At 42.8% G+C, this 20,794-nt stretch overlaps 2 protein-coding genes across 4 annotated transcripts in view; both read left to right on the forward strand.

The window, feature by feature from the left end:
* SLC9A7 (solute carrier family 9 member A7) overlaps positions 1-20,794 on the forward strand; it is a 148,884-nt gene that overhangs the window by 121,552 nt on the left and 6,538 nt on the right. For 2 of the 3 annotated variants that reach the window (XM_077888443.1, XM_077888444.1), the window contains 2 exons: positions 3,830-3,912; positions 16,806-16,911. In XM_077888443.1, the coding sequence (XP_077744569.1) occupies positions 3,830-3,912; positions 16,806-16,911 (189 nt within the window). Of the gene's footprint in view, positions 1-3,829; positions 3,913-16,805; positions 16,912-18,906; positions 20,778-20,794 lie in introns of those variants that run through there. The other variant, XM_077888445.1, reaches the window with a different exon arrangement.
* On the forward strand, positions 12,045-13,566 carry LOC144308192 (eIF5-mimic protein 2-like). Its single transcript, XM_077888543.1, is given in 5 exon segments — positions 12,045-12,265; positions 12,267-12,455; positions 12,660-13,015; positions 13,018-13,103; positions 13,105-13,566. Coding segments are annotated over 5 exon segments (1,254 nt in total). The 5' UTR covers positions 12,045-12,056; the 3' UTR covers positions 13,519-13,566.

The raw sequence follows: 20,794 nt of genomic DNA on the forward strand, positions 1-20,794 counted from the left end.
AAGAATGGAATGAAATAATAACTCTGCCCATAAATCATTATTTATTAGTTCTAGCAAAAAGATTTCAAAAATAGGACCTTTTGTCACTCCTCAGTTCTTAAATTTGCTTTCTTTTACTTCATCACATTTGTCACCATATACGTCTGTCCGTGTGTCCTCCCCTCTGGAAACAGGCTCCTTGGGGGAGCAAGTGCTAGTCTCATGCCCCTTTGTGTTTCCAGCACCCAGCGTGGTGCCTGGCACACAGTAGATGTCTAGTGAATACAAAAAATAAATACACTCATTGTGATATCCTCGAAAAATGAGAATAGGAGCTAAGGGGTAGGAGAATTCGGGAGATGTTTAAGCAGCTAATAGATAAATAAGTTCTGGAGAGCTAGTGCACACCAAAGTGAATATAGTCAACAATACTCTTTTTTTTAATCTTTTTTTTTTTAATTTTTATTCATGATAGGCACACAGTGAGAGAGAGAGAGGCAGAGACACAGGCAGAGGGAGAAGCAGGCTCCATGCACCGGGAGCCTGATGTGGGATTCGATCCCGGATCTCCAGGATCGCGCCCTGGGCCAAAGGCAGGCGCCAAACCGCTGCGCCACCCAGGGATCCCTAGTCAACAATACTCTTATTATAAACTACAAAGCTGCTACTATAGTAGGTCTTAATTGTTCTCACCAAAAAAAGAAATGATAACCATGTGATAGGATATAGATAGTAGCTCATGCTACCTTGGTAATCATACTGTAGTCAATAAATGTATCAAACCAACACACTGTACACTTTAAACTGACACAATGTTATATGTCAGTTAGATCTCAATTTAAACCTGCCCAGGGTCATACAGCGAGACAATGGCACAGCTAGGAGTAGAGTAAGGATCGAGACCCACAGTTTGTTGACAAAGCCTGTGATAGTCATACCTGTACCTCTTGGCATGCTCTGTTGCCTTTGAAACATTTCTAAGAGAAGCCAACCTTCTCTTGTATCCAGCCTCAAAAAATGAATACGGATCAGCCAGGTAGGTGTTGTAGGTGGGAGAAAGCTACCGTTGGAAAGGCTGTTCCAAGTTCTAAAAGCCCTGAGCTGAAGACATGGGGTGTAAGCCCTCCTGTGGGAATGCAGGTTTCGGGGAGGAGTGTGGTGAGAGAACAGGTCCCAGCTTTTTCTGTGGGCAGCACCTGAATGGAAATCCAAGGGTCTGCACGTGAGCCTGGGAAGGGGGCTGCGTCTTGTAGGATCAGCCTGCCCCCACACTGACCCCTGCTCAGCCCTATACTGCTCGGAGCAGGAAAGGGGCCCAAATCCCTTTGGGAAGCAGCTGTTGGTTATCTTCCTCTTCTGGGTCAGCTTAATAAATGAAACCCAATGAGTCCCATTCCACAGCCCCTTCCTGATTTCTCCAGAGTCCCCGTATGTGGATTTATCTCTGTTTTTCTTATACCTAGTCATACTTCTGGCACCATCTCATAAAATAAGAAGTTGCTTAACATCCCCGTTGTGAAGCTGCACTTTTTATTTGCTCCAAATTTATCCCTGGTCACCTTTCAGCATTGACATCATCTTGCAGCCTCTTATATTTCCCTTTATCTTATTTATGGCCTGCAGGCATGGCCCTTGGTCGCCTGTGAAGACCTTTTGTTTGCCTTTGAAAAGAAGCCTTTTGGGGCACCTGGGTGGCTCAGCGGTTGAGCCTCTGCCTTCGGCTCAGGTCATGATCCCAGGGTCCTGGGATGGAGTCCCACATCGGGCTCCCCATGGGGAGCCTGCTTCTCTCTCTGCCTGTGTCTCTGCCTCTCTCTCTGTGTCTCTCACGAATAAATAAATAAAATCTTTTTTTGAAAAAAAGAAAAGAAACCTTTCCTTTGCTTTATGCATTGTAATGGTCCTTCTTGGGGCTTATCTAAGTCTCCTATAGAGGTGAGATGGCAGGGCCTAAACTGTCCCAGGTGATGATAGCGCATTGTGGTTTGGCAGAGGTTAGGATGACAGGGTTGGGGTTGGTCATTTTTCTTGTTTTAGGGGAGGAGCAGATGCAACTGACATGGGGGGGTACCTGTCTTGTGCCTGGTGGTTTATAGTATCCTTCTTGACGATGTATGTCACCAGGGTAGTTTTTTCTTTAATAAGCTTCTATGGGCACTTAGAATCACGAGCTTAGAGCCTATCCCTTTGTAATGAACCATTTAATTTTTCCATGAAGGTATCTGCCCCTCAGAATGCTCACCTGTGACTTTAACACTCAGTCGTGGGGCATTCGGAACCCCCCCTCGCATTGTCATTAGGCCAGCAATTGATTACCTGAAGGAGTGATCATGACCTGCAAATAGAGACATTTCTGTGCCTTCTTTCTTCCACACGATTTCTAAAAATGCGAAATACAGTTGGTCCCTGGGAACTCTTTCTCTCTCTCTCTTCTCTTTTTTTTTAAATTTCCTCATCCATAGAAGGGCCCATTTAAACAAGCCATGTCCGCATCTGTCACTAAACATTCTTCAGATACCATAGGGACTCTGTTTTTAAAAATAACCTTTGTTATTGGAAACATGAGAAATTGAAACAGTGCTTGCTAATTTCCCTCCCATTACTTGTTCCTACACTCAAGCCTTTCAGAGATCTCTGATGGATCCATGCTATCTCAGTTACAGATGGAGCGAACGCCCACTGCAATGTAGAACTCCTTGTAATAGTGGCTCATTTTGCATTTGGCTCTTGTCAGTGGCACCTCACTTGCAGAGCTGCCTCTCCCTGGAGCATTCAAGGGAGAGGCAACTGCTTGTGCTTCCCAAGCAGTCTGTACTTTCGGAGCTGGTCACCTGACAACTCAGAATTCCAACAGTGCCCTTCAATCACCACAGCCAGTCCACTCTTTAATATTAACTGTGCTGCTTACAATATTTGTACAGAGCCTATTTCCCAAGCCTCCAAATGAATGTTAGATTTTGAAAGTCATTTTGCAAATTAAATGACAGGGACATTTGAGTTGGAAAAGGATGAGAGGAGTAACCGCTTGAGGGCAGCTAAAATACCAGAAATGCGGGGCACCTGGGTAGCAGAGTGGGCTGGGCAGCTCAAGTCCTAATCTCAGGGTCTTGAGATCAAGCCCCACATTGGGCTCTGCACTCAGCGTGGAGTCTGCTTGAGATTCTACCCCCCTCCCTCTCCCTCTGCCCCTCCTGCTCATATGTGCTCATGCCCTCTGTCTCTGTCTCTCTCTCAATAATTAAATCCTTAAAATAACAGAAATGCTAGTTCTGGCCCCATTTTCCCTGCTCACTGCCCCCATCTTACTAAAGCTCTCAGGGTGTCAAGTTGCCGTACCACCTGGAATGCAATGTAGGTGCCTTAGTAAGGGCCATCAAGAATCCTAGGCGGATCGTCAGGGAATGACCAAGAGCATGACTTCCCCAGGCCAGCTTTGCGGAGGCCTGGAAAACTGGTTTTATGGAAGCTCTCTTTAATATTCCCTATAGATTAGTTTTGGCCTGTTAGGATCTATACTATGTTAGTGTAATTAATCTACTAAAAGGCACTTTGAGGAAACTTACAATAAGAACGCCAAAAGAAATTTTGTACTGCACTGAGTTGAGCTGCCCACAGATGTATCCCAGGCTTTTTACCTTGGGGGTTGATTTGTCTGCCTTTTGGATTTATCCACTTTCTCTCAAGATATTACCTCTCAGCATATCTGCAACTTTAGTGATACAGGATGTATGTCTCTGAGCTCTAAATCTCTAAAAGTTATGGTTAAAAAAGAAGCTTCCCTCCCCTCCCTGCACACCCCATTTCAATCCCTTTACTGCAACTAAGCATCTGTCTTCTTGTTTGTTCCTAGGATGGACCAGATTCTGCCAGAGGAAACCGGACAAAGCAGGAGAGTGCGTGGCTCTTCCGGCTGTGGTACAGCTTTGACCATAAGTATCCTTTAGTGGCTTCCTTATATTTGTGAAACATTGATGATGAAATTCTCTTGTTGTCAGTGAACAACTTCTGATAAGTAAGTAAAGATGTGTGCTTGGTACAGGGATAGTCAGTCCTCTCTTGGTCCACATGCAAGATTATTCAACCACAGGTAGTCCTGGAAAGCATCTCTTTGGCCAAGAGTGTTTGTACATTATTAGGGTAGCTAACCCACAGCTTGCTAGATTCAATGTGGCTCTTCAGAACTGTATGTCCAAGGGAAATAAGCCTATGTAGGTGAATTAGTTAAAATTACACAATGAACCATACTGTGGTCAGGAAGGGTAGTAGAACTTGAACAGTTAATTCATATTGGTAATTCAATATGGCCTAACTAAGATAATTCCTATTGGCCTAACCAAGTCTGGACAAGTCTGATCTATGCCTTAACTGGGCCACATGCAGAACAGACTCTGTTCTAGTAGATTCACTTGTTCTCAGGTGAAAATTAAAAATCAAAAAGTTAAACTTCCATAATTTAAGTTGATATAGTGATCAAATGGGTAGGTAGTTCATATACAGTCTTTGGAAACTTTAAAAATGTTAAAAAATTTTTTATTAAAGTGTAAGATAAATATAGAAAAGTACACAAATCTTAGATGCTCAATGGATTATCACAAAATAAACATACTCATTGAATACCAAGAAGGTAAAAAACCAAAGTATTCAGTTATTCTCATGCCATAACCCAGTTACTACCCCTTCTCCCTAGATGTAACCAAACTCCTGACCTCTAGCAACACCTAGTAATTTTACCTGTTTTTTGAACTTTGTGTGAATGGGATTACAGAATATATATTTTTTAGTGTCTGGTTTATTTGGCTTGACATCATTTGTGTGACACATCCATGTTGCCATGTGTAGTTCTAGTTCATCCATTTTCATTGCTGTATAATATTTCATTATGTGAATATACCATAGGGATCCCTGGGTGGCTCAGTGCTTTAGCGCCTGCCTTTGGTCCAGGGCACAATCCTGGAGTCCCAGGATCGAGTCTCACGTCGGGCTCCCAGCATGGAGCCTGCTTCTCCCTCCTCCTGTGTCTCTGCCTCTCTCTTTCTCTCTCTATGTCTATCATAAATAAATAAATCTTTTAAAAAATGTGAATATACCATAATTTAATTATCATTGATTGTTGATGAACATGTAGATTGTTTCTAATTTGGAGCTAGTATGACATTTTTGTACATGTCTTTTGGTGCATGTGTATATACATTTTGTTGGGAATATACCCAGGAATGAAACATGCATATATTCAACTTTAGAAGGTAGTGCAAAACAGTTTTACAAAATGGTGGTACCACTTTATGCACACCTCTAGTGTATGACAATTCTGGTTGCTCTACGTCATCACTGACCATTGGTGTTGCCAGTCTTCTGAATTGTAGCCATTCTATTGGGTTTATAGTGGTATTTTATTGTGGTTTTAATTTTCACTTATCTGATGACTGATAAGGCTGAGCATCTTTCCATATATTTACTGGCCATTGGTATGTTTCTTTATGAAGTACCTGTTCAAGTCTCTTGCCCATTTTTCTTTTCTTTTTTTAAATATTTTATTTATTTATTCATGAGAGACACAGAGAAAGAGGCAGAGACACAGGCAGAGGGAGAAGCAGGCTCCATGCAGGGAGCCTGACACGGGACTCAATCCTGGGTCTCCAGGATCACTCCCTGGGCCGAAGGCAGCGCTAAACCACTGAGCCACCCGAGCTGCCCTCTTGCCCATTTTTCAATTGGGTTGTCTGCCTTTACTATTTTGTAAGCATTCATTAGGTATTCTGGCTATATGAGTATTTTGCTAATTATTTGTGATAAAAATATCATCTCTCCTTGTGACTTGCCTTTTCACTTTTACATAGAATCTCTTGATAAACAAAAGGTCTTAATCCAATTTATTGATCTTTTCTGGATAGTAGTTTTGTGTCCTCTTATAAAAATCTTTGTCTATCCCAAACTCATGAAGCCAGTTTCCTCTTATCTTCTAGAAACTTTATTATTTATCTTCTGTGCATCTATTTTTTTTTTTACTGAGTGCTGGACATGGGTAGTGGAAAAGTGTAGAGATCATTTGAGATGCTCTGGCTGAGGCTATTGTCCTTCAGAGCTAATTAACTTGTTTCTGGTCAGTGGCTAGGCTAGGGGCATTAGCAATTCCAGGTCACCATAACCCAATCAGGAATGAGGGTGACTTGAAGCTGGGAGTCATTTCCCGTGAAGATTAGTCTGTTCTCTGTTGTGGTTTTTTTTCTAGGATTCTAAAGTAGAGCCTAAGGTGTTTACGTACCATCTTCTTCAGAAGGATGGGACTCCAGTTTTCATCAGATTCACTCTATCTTCTACAGCAACATATACGTGTAAAGAGAAGTATCTGTTAACTGAAAATTTCATATTCTCTTCTGTTATCCCCAAAGTTGAGAAATCCTGTTCTACTGGGAAAAGCAGATGATATTATGAACTTATAGAAAATTTCAAAGAAAATACAGGCCACAATTTAAAACTTCATTAATAACATCCTTTTAATCAAAAGTCAAAGGCGGGATCCCTGGGTGGCGCAGCGGTTTGGCGCCTGCCTTTGGCCCAGGGCGCGATCCTGGAGACCAGGGATCGAATCCCACGTTGGGCTCCCGGTGCATGGAGCCTGCTTCTCCCTCTGCCTGTGTCTCTGCTTCTCTCTCTCTCTCTGTGACTATCATAAATAAATAAAAATTAAAAAAAAAAGTCAAAGGCTTGGAGGGGGAGGTAAACTTTACTATGTAAATAATAGTTTGGGGATGACAGAAGGCAACATTAACGAAGCCTGAAGACCAGATAAAACATTTTCTATGTTCATATGAGACTAATATCTATCATGTACAGAGAACTTTTAAAATTCTATAATAAAAAGGTTCACAAAATATTTTAAAATTAATAGGCAATTAACAGAAAGAGAAAAAACAAATTACTAAAAAATACATAGTAATCAAGAAAGCTAATAGAAGAAGCTAATTTTGTCATGCATTAGACTGAAAAAAAAAATCCTCAAGGGGTGCCTGGGTAGCTCAGTGGTTGAGCATCTGCCTTTGGCTCAGGTCGTGGCCCAGGGTCCTGGGATCAAGTCCCACATCAGGCTCCCCATAGGGAGCCTGCTTCTCCTTCAACCTATGTCTCTGCCTCTCTCTGTGTCTCTTATGAATAAATATAAGATATTTTTTTAAAAAAAGATTCACTCTATCTTTGTGAGTCTGACAGATCCTCTGCCCAACTTCTCAGGTGCCTTTTGGGGAAATGTGGCTCACCAAATGCCAGGCTCACCTCTTGGGCTTCTTCCTCCAGATTCTGGCCCTCTTTGCTGCCATGGCAGCATTCTGATGCCATTAAGCAGATGATTTTGTGGTGTTTTATTTTGCCCAGATTTTCTAGTTGTTTTCAGTGGAAATGATGACTCAAATTACCTTGTTTGCTATTAACTGAAATAGAACCCCCAGAGACTTTTAAAAGCCATATGTACTTTGTCTACATTGTAATTCAGATTGCATGTTACTCCCTGGGCTTGGAAATGATGTAGAGAAAATTGGAGAGAGTTCACAGAAGACTGACAAAATGCTAAAGTGATAAGAAATTTATTCTTATGGGCATTCAGTACTCCAGTTTCAATAATGGATAGATTGTTCAGACACAAAAGGAAATAAGGAAACATTGGATTTGAACTACATTTTAGACCAAGTGGATCTAAAAGATATACAGAACTTTGCATCCAACTGCAGCAGAATACACATTCTTCTCAAGTACACATGGAACATTCTCCAGGAAAGATCATAAAACCAGTCTTAGCAAATTTAAGAAGATTGAAATTATATCAAAGATCTTTCCCAACCACAATGGTATGAAGCTAAGAAAACTGGAAAGTTCACAAATGTGTGGACATTCAACCGCACGCTCCCGAACAACCAGTGGATCAATGAAGAAATCAGAAGGGGAATCAGAAAATATCTTGAGACAAATAAAAATAGTAAAACAGCATACCAAAACTTATGAGATGCAGTGAAACAGTTCTAAAAGGGAAGCTTATAGTGATAAGTGCCTATGTTCAGAAGAAAGGAAGATCTCAAATAAACAACCTAACTTTATACCTCAAGGAACTAGAAAAAGAACAAACTAAGCCAGAAGTTAGCAGAAGGAAGGAAATAACAAAGGTCAGAGCAGAAATAAAGAAAAGAGACTGGAAAAACAATAGAAAAGATAAACGAAACTGAGAGTTGTTTTATTGAAAAGATAAACAGAATTGACAAACTTTTAGTTAGACTAAGAAAAAAAGAGGACTCAAGTAAATAAAATAAAAAATGGAAGAGGAGACATTACAAATGATACCAAATAAATACAAGGGGTCATAAGAGACTTCTAGGAACAATTCTACACTAAAAATTAGATAACTTTGAAAAAATGGATAAATTTCTAGAAACATGCAACTTACCAAGACTGAATGAAGAAGAAATAGAAAATCTGAATAGATCAGTAACAAGCAAGAGATTGAATCAGTAATCAAAAAACTCCTAACAAGGGTGCCTGGGTGGCTCAGTTCGTTAAACATCTACCTTTGGCTCAGGTCATGATCTCGGGGTCCTAGGATCAAGCCCCACATTGGGCTCCCTGCTCAGCAAGGAGTCTGCTTATCCCTCTCCCTCGGCCCCTCTCCTCTCCTCTCCTCTCCTCTCCTCTCCCTGCTTGTGCTCTCTCCCTTTCAAATTAAAAAAAAAATCCCAACAGAGAAAAGCCCAGAATCAAATGGCTTCACTGGTGAATTCCACCAAACATTTAAGGAATTAACACCTTCTCAAACTCTTCCAAAGAACTGAAGAGGCAGGAACATTCCCAGACTCATTTTATGAGGCCTACTTTGCCCTGATATCAAAGTCCAAGGACACTACAAGAAAAGAAATTTACAGGCCAGTGTCCCTGATGAGCATAGATGTAAAAAATCCTCAACAAAATACTAAAAGAATTCAATGGCATATTAAAAGGATCATACACCATGAACAAATGGGATTTATCCCTGAAATGCAAGTGTGGTCCAACATGAGTAAATCAATAAATGTGATATACCATATTAACAAAACAAAAAATAAAAATTATATGATTATCTCAGCAGGTGCAGAAAAGGCATTTTTTAGAGAGGGAGTAGGGGCAGAGGGAGAGGGAAAGAGAAACTCTTAAGCAGGCTCCACACTGGGATGCAGGGCTTGATCTCACGACTCTGAGATCATGACCTAAACCAAAATCAAGAGTCAGATGCTTAACTGACTGAGCCACCCAGGTGCCCCCAGAAAACGCAATTTGACAGAATCCAACATCATTTCATGATTTTAAAAAATACCCCAATTAAAAAATAGGCAAAGGACCTGAATAAACATTTTTCCAGAGAAGACATATACTTGGCTGACTGACCCATGGAACATTCTCAACATCATTCATCATCAGGGAAATACAAATCAAAACCATAATGAGATCTCACCTCATATCTATGAGGTTAGCTGTTATCAAAATGTCAAAAGATAACAAGTGTTAGGAGGATGTGGAGAAATGGAAACCCTTATATACTGTTGGTGGTATGTAAAATGGTGCAGCCACTGTGAGAAACAGTACGGAGGTTCCTCATCCTCATCTCAAAGAGATATCTGCACTCCCATGTTCATAGCAGCATTATTCACAGTAATGAAGATATGGAAACAACCTAAGCATCCCCTCAGTGCATGAATGAATAAAGATGTGTGTGAGCATGTGTATATAGTAGAATATTATTCAGCCTTAAAAATGAAGGAAATTCAGCTATTTGGGACAACATGGCTAAAACTGGAGGACATTATGCTATGAAATAAACCAAGCACAGAAAGAAAAACACTGCATGATCTTACCTCCGGGTGGAATCTATAAAAGTCAAACTCATAGTAACAGAGAGTAGAATGGTGGTTGCCAGGGGCTGGGGAGTGGAGGGAATGGAGAGATGCTGGTCAGAGGGTAGAAACTTTCAGTTATAAGATGTATAAGTTCTGAAAACCTAAGTTCTGGAAACCTAACGTACAATATTGTGACTATAGTTAATAATCTGTAGTGTATGCTAGAAATTCTCTAAGGGGGTAGATCTTAAGTGTTTGTACCATGCACACAAGAAAATGGTAACTATGTGAAATGATGAATATGTTAATCAGCTTGATTGTGGTAATTATTTCACAGTATACACATATCTGAACATCTCATACCTCTAATACACGCAGTTGTTGTTTGTTAGTCATACTTCAGTGAAGTTGTGTGGGGAAGAAATTGACTCTTTGAAGAGCAACAGGAGTGATCTCTAAAGTCATGGAGTGTAAATTTTAGTCACTAGGATTTCTGCTTGTTCAGTTTGGAGGAGAGACACTAAGAACAGAAGCAGGCACAAAGTGTCTGAAGAATTAGATGAGGAAGGTGCCCATGATTCATTCTATAGCTCCATAGATGGTCAAATAAGAAAATGTGAGCTTTGACTACATCCAGGGTTCAGCTGGATGGAAATGATCCCCACAGGCCAGCAAGAGCAAGTGTGGTACCTCCTTCACTGAAAAAGCCTGAAAATGGAATAGATGGACTTCCAATTTAAGATGAGAGGCTCAGCTCACACATATAGCTCCCTTGTATTCCCAGGGCTCATTGAAATCACAGGAGAGATATTTTGGACTACTTGCAAGACCAAACATAGAGGGAATTGTAGGAGAGACAACTATAGCCCAAGACCAAAGTGAGACTTGAGCCAGTTTGTCTAGTCATTTATTAAAGAATGTTGTTAGTAACAGCTGCAACAAGCACTTCCTGTGTCAACTGATCAACTGGTAGCTGTTAATTTTCTCTTCAGGCCATAGCTCTCTAAAGAAAGTGGAGATAATACCTGGGGAGAGCTTGATAGAAAAACAGATCTTGAGGCCACCAAAGATTTTTCTCCCTAGAGTAATACCCCCCAACTCAACTTCAGCATGGTCAGATTCCCCACCTGCTTGATGAACTGAATAAAGACCTAGGAGGGCATGCCAAAGTAATTAATTCCTATATATGTACATATATTTTTAAAGTAAATTCTATGCCCAACACAGGGCTCTAACTCATGACCCTGAGATCAAGAGTTGTATGCTCTACCAACTGAGCCAGCCTGGTGCCCCACTAAATAGTTATTTTTTAATTTTTCTAATAAAAGCCCTAGAGTTGAAAGGCTTTTTCAGTCATGATATAAGAACAGGTCATTAGAAAAATGAGCAACCAAACAAGAAGAAAGTCTTGGAAATTAAAAATAAAGTTTCTAAAATGAATCCCAAAATGTAATGGATAGTTTAATTATGTGGTAGAGACCAAACTGTTGATCTGGAAGATGAAGTTGAGAATAAAAGAATCTGTAAGAATTGGAGCAGAGTTAGAGATGTGCGAGAGAAGAGTTTTGAGATGTAGAGGTCAGAGCCAGATGGCCCAGAGTCCTTTAACAGAACCTAAAAGGAAAAGATAGAGACTGCGGAGGAAAAGAAGAACCAAAAAAGTAGTGGAAGAAAAACAATCCCTTGGTAGAGGAAAGGTTCCAGTCTCCAGAGTGCAAGGGCCCCTGGTATGAGTAGCATGAATAGACACATTGGAGCATTCCATAACTAAGAAGGAAAAGCAGGACTCTTCAAGGCTTCCAAAGAGAAAAACTGGCAGCCTTTAAAGAGAAAGAATCAGATGTGGCATTAGCAAAACTGGATGTTAGAATACCATCTAGCATTGTCAGAGTTCTAGGATGAAAAGAAAAAGTCTGAGCCTAGAATTCTGCACCCCAGCTGAGTAGGTGGGAAAAGGAAGGTGGCTTTCAGATATGCAAGAGTTGAGAAAGTTTAACACTGTGCTCTCTAAGAATGGGAGGAAAAACCAACAACAGCATACAGATTAAATAAAACCAAAATCAGCTCCATCTAAGCGGACAACATTGAAGATGTAGCGATTTTTTATAATCCAGAAGTGAACAAGATCAAAACAAAATTAGAAGAAGAGCAGAGGAGACACCGCCGCAGTTGCCACCACATGGGGGATTTCTGGCTCTTTTCTCTTCGCCTTAAATTCGGGTGTCTTTTATGAATAATCAAAAGCAGCAAAAGCCAACGCTATCAGGCCAGCGTTTTAAAACCAGAAAAAGAGATGAAAAAGAGAGGTTTGACCCTACTCAGTTTCAAGACTGTATTATTCAAGGCTTAACTGAAACTGGTACTGATTTGGAAGCAGTAGCAAAGTTTCTTGATGCTTCTGGAGCAAAACTTGATTACCGCCGATATGCAGAAACACTCTGACATTCTGGTGGCCGGCGGAATGCTGGCCCCAGGGGGTACACTGGCAGATGACATGATGCGTACAGATGTCTGTGTGTTCGCAGCACAAGAAGACCTAGAGACCATGCAAGCATTTGCTCAGGTTTTTAACAAGTTAATCAGGCGCTACAAATACCTGGAGAAAGGTTTTGAAGATGAAGTAAAAAAGCTGCTGCTGTTCTTTTTTTTTTTCTTTTTTTAAATGTTTATTTATTTATGATAGTCACACAGAGAGAGAGAGGCAGAGACATAGACAGAGGGAGAAGCAGGCTCCATGCACCGGGAGCCCGACATGGGACTCGATCCCGGGTCTCCAGGATCGCGCCCTGGGCCAAAGTCAGGCACCAAACCGCTGCGCCACCCAGGGATCCCGCTGCTGCTGTTCTTAAAGGGTTTTTCAGAGTCGGAGAGGAACAAGCTGGCTATGTTGACTGGTGTTCTTCTGGCTAATGGAACACTTAATGCATCCATTCTTAATAGCCTTTATAATGAGAATTTGGTTAAAGAAGGGGTTTCAGCAGCTTTTGCTGTAAAGCTCTTTAAATCATGGATAAATGAAAAAGATATCAATGCAGTAGCTGCAAGTCTTCGGAAAGTCAGCATGGATAACAGACTGATGGAACTTTTTCCTGCCAATAAACAAAGCGTTGAACACTTCACAAAGTATTTTACTGAGGCAGGCTTGAAAGAACTTTCAGAATATGTTCGGAATCAACAAACCATAGGAGCTCGAAAGAACTCCAGAAAGAACTTCAAGAACAGATGTCCTGTGGTGATCCATTTAAGGATATAATTTTGTATGTCAAGGAGGAGATGAAAAAAAAACAACATCCCAGAAACCGTTGTCATTGGAATAGTCTGGTCCAGCGTAATGAGCACCGTGGAATGGAACAAAAAGAAGGAGCTTGTAGCAGAGCAAGCCATCAAGCACTTGAAGCAATACAGCCCTCTACTTGCTGCCTTTACTACTCAAGGTCAGTTTGAGCTGACTCTGTTATTGAAGATTCAGGAGAATTGCTATGACAACATTCATTTCATGAAAGCCTTCCAGAAAATAGTGGTGCTTTTTTATAAAGCTGAAGTCCTGAGTGAAGAGCCCATTCTGAAGTGGTATAAAGATGCACATGTTGCCAAGGGGAAAAGTGTCTTCCTTGAGCAAATGAAAAAGTTTGTAGAGTGGCTCAAAAATGCTGAAGAAGAATCTGAGTCTGAAGCTGAAGAAGGTGACTGAATTTTGAAACTACACCCTCAGTAAAGCAAACAGGAGTTGTAGATAAAATGTCATGTCTCATGTGTCCTGGTTCTTACATCTTCCTACCTCCCTATATCAAGCATGATATAAGGGCTTTCATGGCAAATTTTATTTTAACTGTTTCTATGGTTTCTGGAAATGTTGGGTTTAGTTTCTAAAACCATGTTTTAAGTAGCTACAGGAGCTATAGATTTGAATCTAATGTTGCATTAGTCTTTTCAGTTATCTTCTACCTCCTATATTTTCTACTGTAATAATGTAATTTAAGGCCTTCCACAATGAACAGTTCACTTTATTCCCTGGGTTTTCTATATAAACAGTTTTCAAGATATGATTTGGTTAAAAATAATTTGTTACAAAAATTCTGTTTGCAAATTAAACTGTAAAAGTATCAAAAAAAATTAAAAGAAGATCCTGGGGGCACCTGGGTGGCTCAGCGGTTGAGCGTCTGCCTTTGGCTCAGGTCATGATCCCAGGGTTCTGGGATCGGGTCCTGCATCGGGCTTCCTGCATGGAGCCTTGTTTCTCCCTCTGCCTGTGTCTCTGTCTCTCATGAATAATAAAATCTTAAAAAAAAAAGATCCTGTATTTACCAAGACACTTTACCAAGTGTTCTCACTAACGAAGTTTAAATGACACTTTTTACATTTCCTTTAATAGTGTTCTAACCACAGGGTACCTGGGTGGCTTAGTCGGTTAAGTGTCCACCTCATTTTTCTTTTTATTTAAGTAGGCTCCTCACCCCACACAGGGCCTGAATTCACAACCCTGAGATCAAGACCTCAGCTGAGATCAAGAATTAGACGCTTAACCAACTGAGCCACTCAGACACCTAGTGTCTAACTCTTGATTTCAGCTCAGGGCTTGGAGCCTTCTTTAAAAAAAATAGTGTTCTGGGCAGCCCGGGTGGCTCAGTGGTTTAGCGCTGCCTTTGGCCCAGGGCGTGATCCCGGGGTCCCGGGATCGAGTCCCATGTCAGGCTCCCTGCATGGAGCCTGCTTCTCCCTCTGCCTGTGGCTCTGCCTCTCTCTCTCTCTCTCTCTCTCTGTGTCTCTCATGAATAAATAAATAAAATCTTTTTTAAAAAATAGTGTTCTAACTACTCTGCTCGGTTACAGTGAATAATATTCATATAATAATATTATTACAAATGCTATTTAGTGGCTTTTAACATTTAGACTCAACCCATAGACAAAATATAGAAGATTTACTTATTAGTTATAAAATAGAATACAAATGTTATTTATCTGCAGTATGAAATTAATTATAATAGATATTAGGAAAAACTTGAAAAGGCAGGAGTATAAACGAACTAAAGATACCATCCTGCATAGGAGGGAATTAAAAGCCTCTGACTAAAGTTTATAAATCAAGAAATAGGAGAAAAAATGTATTCTAGTGGTGTACACACCGCCCTCCCCCCCACACACACACGCAGTGGAATACTATCCAGCCATAAAAAAGAATGAAATCTTGCCATTTGTGACAACATGGATGGATCTTGAAGCTAGCATGCTAAGTGAAATAAATCAGAGAAAAACAAATGCTATATTGATTTCACTTATATGTGGAATCTATAAAAACAAAGCAAAACAAACAAAATCCAGATTCATAGATACAGAGAACAGATTGGTGATCACCAGAGGGGAAGGAGGTTGGTGGAGTAAAATGGATGAAGGGGATCAATAAATACAAACTTCCAGTTATAAAATAAATAAATCATGGGGATATAAGGTACAGCATGGGGTATATAGTCAATAACATTATATTAATTTTATGTGGTGACAGGTGGTAACTAATTTGTTGAGGTGATCATTTTGCAATGGATACAAAGGCCAAATCACTACGTTGTAACACCTGAAACTAAAATAACGCTGAATGTCTGTTATACCTCAGTTAAAAAAAAAAAAAAGGTAACGGTAATTACTAGAGCAACTGAATGGGACAGAGACCTGATATTTCATTTTTGCCCTTTGAAGAATTTACATATTTAAAATCTGTATGTAAATAGATTTTTTTTCTCTACTAAGAAGTTGTTAGAGGGCCTTTTGTGTTTGTGAGAACTTGTCTTTGAACCACCCAAGGCAGGGCACCAAAAGGTAGCCTTGGGGGTCCCCTGTGCCTCTGTTTGTATTAGCCCTACAAATCCAGTGCTGTCAGCTCTGCAGCTGGACTTAAAGTAGCCGAGAGGCCTACAGGGGCCAATCCCAGAAATGTGGTCAGAGGACAGTGGTGAAAGGGGGTTTGTTCTGTTTGTATAGAATTTTGGCAGAGCCCCCACCTTCCCCTTTGTTGAGTAATTCCCTACTAGAAGTATACCCCAGTGTCTTCCTTCTATCTCCTCCCAGAGAGGCCTGTTCTCTCTTGTGCTGCTGTAAATATTGTAAATACGGTGCTCAAAGCAGTCATCCTCTTGGGCACAGATGGCTCTGATGCCTTCTCACCTTCCTTCCAATTCTCTTGGCCATTCCTGCCTTGGAGGGTAGCCATGTGAGTCTCTGCCTTCTCCATACTGTGGGGGCTGTGGGTCTCAGAAATGATCCAGGCTCAATCCTATTGTGATGAGTGCCTCACGGTCCTTCCAACACAAGGTCATGCATCTGACGGCATAGTAGCCACAAACTGACAAATCCTGAGCTCTCCATACAACAGCTGACCTTTGTGTCAGAGTAGTGGTCTCAACTGAGGGTAGGTTTGCTTCTCAGAGGACATTTGGCAGTGTCCGGAGACCTTTTTGTTGTCACACCTGGGAGAGGGGTTGGGGGTGCTACTGGCATCTAGCAGGTAGAGGCCAGGGATATTGCTGGACATCCTACAATGTGGGATGGTCCCCTATGACAAAGAAGGACCTGGCACCAAATGTTAGTAGTGTCAAGGTTGAGAAACTGATATGCTGTCTCCTGTTTCCAAGGCGTGAGCTGGTTGTGTGTCCACAGCTGGAATGCTGGATGAAACCAAAATTCTCGTTCAGCATAACAGACGAATGGAGAAAGATGCTCTAATTAATTTAATATTCTTTTTGCCTGAAAATTGGGAACCGCCAACCTGAGAGTTTATAGGAAACGCTTACAGGGATGGTTTAATCTTCGATTCAGACTGTTGCAGACCCCAAGTATTTTCTGGATGGTACTGGTAAAATGAGGGAAAAGAGGCATCCTTTTTTTGTAGGTAGAAGGCCAGATGATTTACTCTTGGGGATTTCTAAACATGTTTTGTTGGGTGTGTGTTTTCTTTGCAGACATTTTTCCTTAATTATCTTTCAAAAGTTACTTGAAGCCCATCCTCACACACAGTGGCCCCCCATTAACTACCACGCTCCCAGCCTGGTGTGGCCTGCTTGCTCGGTGTCTGACCAGTCCTCAGGTGTATGACGTAAGTACAGCATGTCAGGGCTGTATTCCTGCTCACCGTGCCAGGGTAGTGTCTTTCCCAGAAAGACAAAACCTGTTGCACTCAAGCCTCCAAATCCACAGGTTTTGCCTCTCTAAATAAGATGATTAGAAACGTCCAACTTACATATGTTTATCTATTTTGCACCGTAACAGAAAAACCTTTTACCTGGGCTGTGGGGCCCCATAACACCCGCAGCTGTGGTGTAGTAGAAGGGACACTGGATTTGGAATCAGGACACTAGATTCAAACCCAAGCCCTGAGCCATTTAAGCGTTTTGTGCTTTAGTTTTCTTATCTGTAAAATGGGCCTAGTTGCACAGGCTGATGGTGAGATTAAAGGGCAAGGCACAGGAAAACACTGTGAACCACAAAGTGTTTGGCAAACATGAGGATTCTTTTTGTAAATGCTTTATTTGCATTGATGTGGTCAAGTCCTTTCTGTTTTCAGATTCGGACTTGGCACAGTGTGAAAAGAAGATCCACACTAGTGGATGTCTGAGCTCTGGGGCTGACTCATGAGCTCCTTGTATGGGTGCTAGGCAGAGGGATGGAGAGAACAAACAGCTACCCACATAGAAGGACTAGAGGAGAGGAAAGACCCTTCTTCCTCTCTCTCCTCTGCCATGCTAACCATCCGGTCACAAACACAACCATCATACCCTAGGAGAGAAGATTTCCTTAAGTTTGTGTAGAGCTTTACAGCTCACAAAGGCCAAGTTTCTTCTCTCAGCCATACCGTAAATAAGCACGTGCTACGGTGTTACAGAGGAAGAAAGTGCCAAGGTCCCAGGATCAGTAATTGGCAGAGCTGAGACCCTAATGCAGGTTTCAGAGAATTTGTAAGTAACCTGCAATTTACTTGATTAGTGTTGAGAAAGCAGAATGTAAACACCAGATCTGAGCGAGAAGGACCTGGACCAGGTAAGTTCTAATGGGGTGGGGCAGCAGGCTTGGGAACCATTGTTTGCACTTGGGTGCTACAGAGGGGCAGGGGACACAGCTGGGCAGAGTGCGCTGGGCCAGAGGGGAACAGTGGCCTGGCATGCTATGGGGCAGCCTCATCAGAGATGGGGCGACTAGGTCAAGAAGCAAGAATCCCTCCATATTGCCACTACTGCCTTGGGCTGGGGTCCTAACCAGAGTCTCAGTCAGTTCCAGACACAGCGAGGCTTGCAGTGGTTAGGAGAGTGGAAACACGGGGTCTTCGGAAAATTAATTGAGGAAGCCAAAGGAGGGAGAGTGGAGGGGCCCCCTGCAGGGTTTTGAGCCCTGTCAGGGTCTCTGGCCAGGCCTCCCTCGCGGTTGTTTAACACACTGTTGTTCTCACCCATCACCTAGAGGGTGTTTGTACTTTTGGTTTAGTTGGGTGATATTGAAGACGTTCACCATTTACACTAACTCCACACCACTCAGGATTCACATCCACCTAGAAAGCAGTGTGTTTCCATTCATGAAAGTGACCTCTGTTTATTTAAAATGGGCACATTCCTGCGACACATGTGTTTGCAGGGTCATTCTACAGTATTTTCCCGGCAGTCTTCAGTGGACAGCTAGTTACATAATTGTACAAACCTCCAGCTTAAAACTTTTGTGGAAATTGTCATCTAGAGTTCGAGGAAGTGGATTGGTTTCATCATCTCCATATCACGTTCATTGGATTGGTTTCATCATCTGCGTATTATGTTCATTAAGCTCTGATTTGGAAATCCCTGTCCCCTGGGCTTTGCCATGTCCTTGTTTCGGGTACTATTTGTCCACGCTTGTGAGTTTTGTAATGGAATGGGTCAACATCCAATCTTGTTTTCCCCTGTCGGTGAATTTTAGCCCTGCTTCCCACTGCCAGGGGTCAGCGTGGGCCACACTGGGGCTGGTGTCTGGGGGTGCATCTGTCTGTGCAGCTGTAGGGGGCGTGGCTACATTCACAGCATCTCCCTGCATACAATGACTTCACATTCCTCTCTGTCCTGCGTTCCAGGAGAGTCTCCCGCTGAAAATGGGGAGCTAAGAGCCCTGGCAGCAGTATTTTGACAGAGATGAATGAAAATCTTACTTAGCGCTCATCCGCACGGGAGAAATGGAACATGCTAAAATGGGGAACATGAACTCATTTGTCGTTAAGAAAACTGTCGCAGGACGAATGGAGCTTCAGGACTTTCCAAACACTGGTGGAGAGGAGGAATTTAGGGAGTTTGGAGTGAGTTTTGGAATTACGCTCTGAGTGGAGGGTTCTTACTTAGTTGCACGTTTGCACCCTGCCTCATTCCAGTGAGGATTTGAGGCAGCCAGCAAGAGCGTTTTGTGCTTGCCAGTCAAAAAAAGCCAGAGCATTGGTTCTGTGGCGTCACATTGTAGAGGGTGGAGAAGGCGACATCACTGAGAAGCCATGCAGAAAACAGACCTGCGCTTGTGACCAGTGAGTGCACACACACAGGCTGGGGCGGGAGAAGGGGGTCAGCAGACCCATGAGTCCTCCCTGGGCCGGTGCATTTAACAGGCACTCTGCTGCACCTGCTATGACTTCAGCACCACGAGGAAGGGTACCAAGAAGAGGAGGCGGTCACCAGGCTTTGCTGGTTTCTCACCTAGATGGGGATGCAAGTGTGATGGGGAGAATATGCCCGTGGCCTTGGGCAGTGTGACTGGCGGGGCCAGGGGAGGGGAGGTGGAGGGCAGGAGACTATCAAGGAGGCAGGTTCTGTGTCCTGCACCAAGGACAACCTGCCGTCTAAAGGATGCAGGACTTCAGATGCACTTTGAAGAGTACATGGGAAATAGACCAAGAGCAGTTTACCTGGAGCCTTTTGAAACCCTGCCTGCCGAGCATAAGAGCAGCTCACCATGTTTGACAGATGTGCAGTGGGGGCAGCAGAGGAGCGAACTGCCCCCCGCCCCCTGCTGCAGCCGGTTTTGCTGGTTAAATCCTTTGGAGGGTGAAGGGTTGTGCTGGCCCCGTGCTGCTTCCCAAGCTCTCCCCAATGACCTGGTAGTTTCAAGAGGTTGCCACTCGGCTAACACCTGCCTTGCCCAGGCTTGGCCATTTCGCTGTAACTTCAGCTTAGCATGAGATGCCGAGGTGGGCCTCTTCCTGACCCAGCTGATTTTTTCCATCCTTGATGTGGGCCAAACCAGTCCAGAGGCAGCGTAAATCCCAACTCTACTTCCTACCAGCTGGACAACCCGGGGCAAATTTCATAGGTCCTCTTAGGTCCTCAGGTTTTCTCCGTCTGACATGAGTGTTCCCTGCCCTTCACAGGCAGAGAGGGGCAAGGATCAGGTGAGAGCTCATGTGGCCTGAAATACATGTTCAAGGAACGGTGCCTGTCCTCTCCACGTCTCACCGCATCTACACAAGGGCTTCCCATCAGGGGTTCTTCTTTGGAGACAGGAAGGAAAACCTCATTATGCTTTGTCCCCTTCTGTCAGTTGCTGACAAGGACAAAGTAGTTCAGATATAAACCAAGTGGGTTTCAGGTGATTTGTGTAGGGCAGGAGGCCCACTCAGAAGACCAGCCCAGAGAAGAGAGGGACCCAAAACCTATTTGCAAGTTGGCGATGACCTTACCCCTCCTTTCCTTGTGGGTCGGGAAGCCAACAACCCAGGCTGGCCTTTTGTCACTAACCCCAAGCTGTTGAGCATTGAAAATCGGAACTGCTTCCTGGGATTCAGAGCCGTGGTTGGGGCACCGGTGCCCTTGCCTTAAATAGCACTGGACAGGTTACTTACATCCAGGATCCACACCAGGGGCTCAAGGCAGGCATGATTCACAAGCCCCAGTTCTCAGATGAGGAGTTGAGGTTGGGGTTGGCTCCAGCCCTAGAAGCTACCAGTCTCCCATTTGTTGTTGTCATTCGTTGCACTTTGC

Source organism: Canis aureus, chromosome X (assembly GCF_053574225.1).
Source record: "Canis aureus isolate CA01 chromosome X, VMU_Caureus_v.1.0, whole genome shotgun sequence".
NCBI lineage: Eukaryota > Metazoa > Chordata > Mammalia > Carnivora > Canidae > Canis > Canis aureus.